Source organism: Pinus tabuliformis, chromosome 3_1, assembly GCF_031772625.1.
Source record: "Pinus tabuliformis cultivar Carrire ecotype Pingquan chromosome 3_1, CPIR1, whole genome shotgun sequence".
Classification (NCBI taxonomy): domain Eukaryota; kingdom Viridiplantae; phylum Streptophyta; class Pinopsida; order Pinales; family Pinaceae; genus Pinus; species Pinus tabuliformis.
The window spans coordinates 741,855,415-741,861,278 of record NC_142301.1 but is presented as its reverse complement, the minus strand read 5'-3'; the positions used below and the strand labels follow the sequence as shown (position 1 = coordinate 741,861,278).

The 5,864-nt window shown below is 42.2% G+C and overlaps 1 protein-coding gene across 1 annotated transcript; it reads right to left on the bottom strand.

The window, feature by feature from the left end:
• Positions 1–626: 626 nt before the first annotated feature.
• Positions 627–1,664, bottom strand: LOC149189485 (uncharacterized). The gene has a single exon (XM_089410249.1). It carries the CDS (start codon positions 1,662–1,664, stop codon positions 627–629), a length of 1,038 nt encoding a protein of 345 aa, XP_089266375.1.
• Positions 1,665–5,864: the final 4,200 nt, after the last annotated feature.

The following is a 5,864-nucleotide window of genomic DNA, read 5'->3' as shown; positions in this document are numbered from 1 at the left end:
TGACAATTTATAGCTTTATGTCCAAACTTTCCACATGAATAACAAAAACCATGAAAGATGGGTTGATACCTGAGAGGAGGAAACCTTCTTTGTGGAACCATTCTCCAAGGGCCATCTTGTTGATTTTGTATATCTTGAACTTTTGGTTCTGCTGGGAAGATTTCTTGCTTGATAGATCCTTTAGCAGTTTCTGCATAGGTTTTTTGTCCATTTACTTTTTTTGTCATGGAGGAGATTGAACCCTTTTCAAATGTTTCTCTGTAGCCTAGACCAGTCTTGTCACTATATGTCCTTTAACTGCTGAGAAGCTCATCTAATGCTCTAGAGTTGTTTGCAAAGTTTTTTTGAATGCTACCTCTTTTCTCTGCTTCCTTCCGTAGATAGACTATTTCTAATTCTAACTCTTCCCTTGCCTTGTTGCTTTCTTCAAGTTCTCTTCTAAGAGATTCTTCAATTTTTCTGGCTTCTTCCAATTGTACTTTAAAGATGATAATGACTTCCTTTGATTCTTCATTCTTCTCATAGAGGCTCTTGGCATGTTCTTTTGCTATTTTCAGTTCGTCTTCCAGAAATTTGATGTTTCCTCTTTCAGCCTTAAGATCTTTTACAACTTTGATCATTTCGTTCTAAAATGTGATTTTGTCCATCTTATCTTCTTCTTCTTCTTCTTCTTCAGGAGCTTCTTTCCTATTGTCCTTAGCCATGAATAACACTCTTCCTGTGTTATTTTCTTCATCATTGTCACTTCCTTCTTCAGATGAGGAGCTATCTTCTTTAGAGAAAAAACTTTTCTTCTTACCTTGCTTGTTGAATCTTCTTTGAACCTTCTTTCCTTTATGAGGACATTTAGCTGCAAAGTGACCAATCTCACCACAATCGAAACACATAAATGGAAGTTTATCTTTGAACTTACCTGTTCCTCCTTTTAGCTTTCTCACAAAGTTAACTATTTCTTCATCTGAGTATTCTTCTTCTTCTTCGCAGCAACTGGAGCTTGGTCTTGATTCTTGTTTGTTTTTCTCAGTCTTCTTGGATGTTGTGAATGTTGCTTCTCGATTGGATGGACCATCTGGTTCTTTCCTCATTTCATATGCTGTCAGTATTCCATGCAATTGGTCCATGGTGAGTTTTTCCAAATCATCCCTTTCCTCTAACACGAAGACTTTAGCATCAAACCTTTCTGGAAGAGATCTTAGAACTTTTTGAACAACTACCTTGTTATCCACAAGTTCTCCCAATGCTTCTAAAGCATTCATTATTTCATCAACATGGAGGAAAAAGGCTGAAATGTTCTCTTCTTCATTCATTCTCAATTGCTCAAATTGTCCTTGGTGGGTTTGGAGCTTGGCCTCCTTTACCTTTTTGTCTCCTTCATATGTATTTTGAAGCTTGTCCCAAATTTCTTTTGCTGATTTGCAGTGCATTATTTTCACATATATAGAATCTGTCACACCAGTCTGGAGAGAATTTTTAGCTTTAGCTTGGCTTTCGTAAAGCCTTTGTCCATCAGTGTCTGAGGGACAAGTTGATGACTCCTTGTATTCTATCAACACAACATTCCAAACATCAAACCCTTGTGCTTGAAGATATGACTTCATCTTTCCAACCCATAATGCATAGTTGTTTCCATTTAGTACAGGGATTGCTAGCTTATGCCACTCCATGATCCCCTTCTAGTTGTTAAATTGCTATTGAATGCTATGTCACAAGGTTCGTCGAACTTTAACCTTGAGGTTCCAATTTTGGCGAACTTTAAAAAAAATTTGAGGTTCAGCGAACCTCATAGCCATTGACCAAGTCCACAGATCAAAACTCAAGCTTGTAATTTATCCTTGCAGTTTCCATGTCCGTGATAACTTTTTTTATGTTTACTAATGTTGATTTCTTACTATCTTATCCTAATGAATTATATATATATATATATGAACCTAAAGGCGAACCTCATCGAACCTCATCAAAAAATTCAAACTCAAACCGAACCTAATCATTGTCGAACCTGAACTCGAACCCAGACCATGTGACATTGATTGAAGGAACCGACTCTGATACCAATTGTTGAAAATACTGAGAGGGGGTGAATCAATATTTCTTACCAATTAGTAACTTATTAATCGTTTTAGAGCATCAGTTATTCTTCAACATTAAATAAATAGTACATAACGAAATCAAAGATTTTTAGGTGGAAACCCCCTCTGGGTCAAAAACCAACAAACTTTTTTCTAATAATTTCTTTAAATCTTCATCCCAAACTGAAAAGAAAGATACAACCCCCTAGAACTCTAGAAAATCATTCTTCTCTAACACCGACTGAAAGGATGCCCCAGTGCCTTAGGTTTTATCAACAATCAGCTGAATGGATGCACCAACACCCTAGCAAGAACCAACTTGCCCTAGCACAACCCTACCACCCTGAAGTATTTTCGGGCACACACCTGAAGGTGACTTCAATCACCTCCCCAGCACCAGCCTACCACCCTAAAATTAATAAATGAAAATAAAAATTTGTAATGCCCCTTCTCAATAAAATCTGTTGAGGGAGCTCCACAATTTTACATTTTTGGGGTGAACACAATTTTGGTGCAAAAATCTAGGAATAGTGGGTAGAAAAGGAAAAATTAATTAAAGGTGCTAAGGGGAGCTTCCCAAATATTAGAAGAGCCAAATAAATTTGATGGGAAGTGGAAAGTGGGGGCCACTCCAAGGGAATACGCACCCCTTAGAGAAATTTGACTTGGAGGAGAGAGGAGGTTCGATGGGTGGAGCCCACAAGGAGCAAGAGGGTTGCAAGCTATAAATTGGAGGTGAGGCTCTCATTTTGGGGCTTTTTGACATTTTGACAATTGAACTAAGTTCTCTTGAGTTGTTGAGCCAAGACAACACAATGTTGTTCAGCACTAGGGGATTCCAAGAGAAGATCTCAACTCTTCCTTCGAGGGACTTCGAGTGCCACCCCTAGGAGAGTTTTTCTTGCATTACCTAGCTACTACAAGAGCTGTTGTTGCAGTTCAAACAACCAATTATGCCACTGGAGGATGCAATTAGAGAATTTCGCACCACTTGGAGGAGCTACATGTGTGGTGGATAAATTCTGGGCTTCCAGGAGTAAGGTGACCTAGAATTTTGCTGAAGATTTTGGGTGGTTTCATGGCTAGATTTTGAGGGAATTCTGCAGGGGAAATTTATGGTTCCTAGGGCCTACGCAAGCATCAAACTAGGAAAATTTGTAGGGGTCTGGAACAAAGAAATTTGGCTGTGAGGAGGGTTGGAGTTGAGAGGGTAAATTTGGAGAGGAATTTCCTGGGAGTTGGGGAGATCTCTTGGTGGCATTTGGTGGGCATCTACAACTATTTTCTAGAGGTGTGTATTGCCTGTCTCACTGGGCAATTCACACTATTTTGTGGGTCAGTTGGTTGTTGTGAGTTGGGAAAATTCCTTTTTGGGTTTGGTCGAGTATTTTTAGGAGAAGCTACAACTACATTTTCACGTGTTTTCTTGCACTAAAGAGGGAATTCTTAGCGTTTCTAGTGCAGCAACAACTGCCTTTTTTTGGGTATGTGCAAAAGATTATTGGGCCGAAGTTTCTAGCTCTTGGGGACATCTCTTTCGCCTAGGTCTTGCTCCAACTTTCTTATGCAATCCCAGGTGCACATATTCTTTTCTATATTCACTCCAAGCAGTTCAAAATTTAATAAAACGGCTCAGTGGTTGTTCTAAATTTGTGTGGTGTGTTTGTATTTTTGTGTTGTCCATATTTTCTTTGCTAGTGTCTAGTGCATGCTTCTGTTATACGCTGAATATTTCCATTAGGAATATTACAATGGTATCAGAGCATGTTCTTGGCTAGTGTGGGGAGATAAGAGCAAGTGATGCCACCTAAGTTCCAAGGAGTCATTTTTCAGAGAGACCGAGGTAGAGGAAGAGCTAGAGGTCGAGGTAGAGAAGGAGGACAAGACCCATTTTTTGATACAGAGTTGGAAAATTTCAGAGGGCACATGGAGAACCAAGAGGGTCCTGAGAAACCTAGACAAGGGGGATAGGACCAAATTCTTGAGGATTTTCTGAGGACAAACCAGCAAATGTTGAGGCAAGGTCAACTTATGATGGATATGATGCAGTAGGTGATGGGCTTACAGGTGAATGGTAGGCAAGAGGCAGAACCCCAAGGTGATGGGAGTTCCAAAGTAGGGGGAGGAAGCCATACATATTAGCCACCTCACACCCCTTTGCGTGGCCAAACCGGCCATCCTACGATGCCGGATTTTGTAGATGAGCCAGAGTCGGAGAGAGAACCTAACCTGATTGCAGATCTGGTGAATTTAGTTGCCTTAGGTATTGACGAGTATGAGGGGTTAGACCCAAGGATCCAGAGAGTGATGTCCTTCAGGGAATACATCCACCTCAAGTAGAGGCGTACCACTAGAGCTAGGAATCATTATAGAGGAGGGCAGTCTAGTCAGTAGGTGCAAAAGATAGCAGGGAAATTCACTACCCAACTATGATGGGTCAGCTAAAAATTCAGCCAAACCATGGATTCAGAAGATAGATACTTACTTTCACTTGAACCCCATGCGAGAGACAGACGCTATCCGGTTTGCTACATTGCAGTTGGAGGGGGATGTGCACGAGTTGTGGTACCATGATCTGATCTCACTAGGGCACATCCTTATCACTTCCTACAACGAGTTCACCAAGTGACTGATTGAGATATTTGACAGGAAGGATCTCGAGCTACATTTCAGAGAGTTGGCCCACTTGAAATAGAAAGGCAACACAGAGGTCTACATCTCAGAGTTCCAGACGCTGGCCATGATGGTTTCAAATATTTCAGAGGCTTGGTTGATTATGTTGTTTGTAGAGGGGTTAATTGAACCCTTACATGGATGGGTGAGGGCTTACAAGCCCACTACTTTAATGGATGCTATCTCCAGGGCCTGAGACATGATTGACGTTGTGCCCAAAACCAGGGCCTTTGTACCCACCAGGCCCCTGGCTCCTTAAGGGAGTCGAGACATTTGTCAGCCTCAGAGGGAGACTGGACATGGGCAGTTAGATGATGAGACTAGGAGGGACCTCCGGAGGAGGAATTTGTGCTTCACATGGCAGGAGCCTTAGGCGCCAGGGCACAAGTGCACCAAGGGCAAGGCCCATTAAATTGAGGTGTACTCTAGTAGCGAGTCAGAAGATGAGGCTAGGCGGGAGATAGATCATGGAGATGGGGGAACACAGTTTGCGGGAGGACCACCACCACCACCACCACCTCAAGGAGGAGGCCCATTCATCCCTTCTAGGGGCATTCTAGCTTCACTTTGGGGAGTTCCTAAGTTCTTGTCACTTCGGATCAGGGGCAACGTGTGTCAGTACTAGTGGACAATGGGGTTGCACACAAATTCATCGATGCCCAGATGGTGGAGTGGAGGGGTATACACAGAGAAATTTGACAGGTTCTCGGTGCTGGTACTAGGAGACGGACGATGTAGTGCACGAAATATGTTCCCAGATTGACTCTGACTATGGGGAACCATTCTGTCACTAATCATTTCTTTGTTTTTGATGTTATAGACACCAACGTGGTGATGGGTGTGCAATGGTTGTATTCATTGGGACGGGTCACTACTGACTGGTGTAAGTTAGAGATGGAGTTCATGGGCCCAGATGGGAAGTTGGTAGTGTTGAGGGATATGCAACCAACCCTACCCATCCCAGATAGTATCTTCTCACAGGATGGAGTCTAACTTGCGGTGTGGAGATATAGAGTGGGCAGTGGAGCTTAGGATCTTAGAGACAGGGACACACAGACACCAACGTGGTGATGGGTGTGCAATGGTTGTATCTGTTGGGACGGGTCACTACTGACTAGTGGAAGT

What these genes read in the sequence shown, in the direction of transcription:
- LOC149189485 (XM_089410249.1), bottom strand. Translation starts at nt 1,664, where the DNA reads ATGGAGTGGCATAAGCTAGCAATCCCTGTACTAAATGGAAACAACTAT.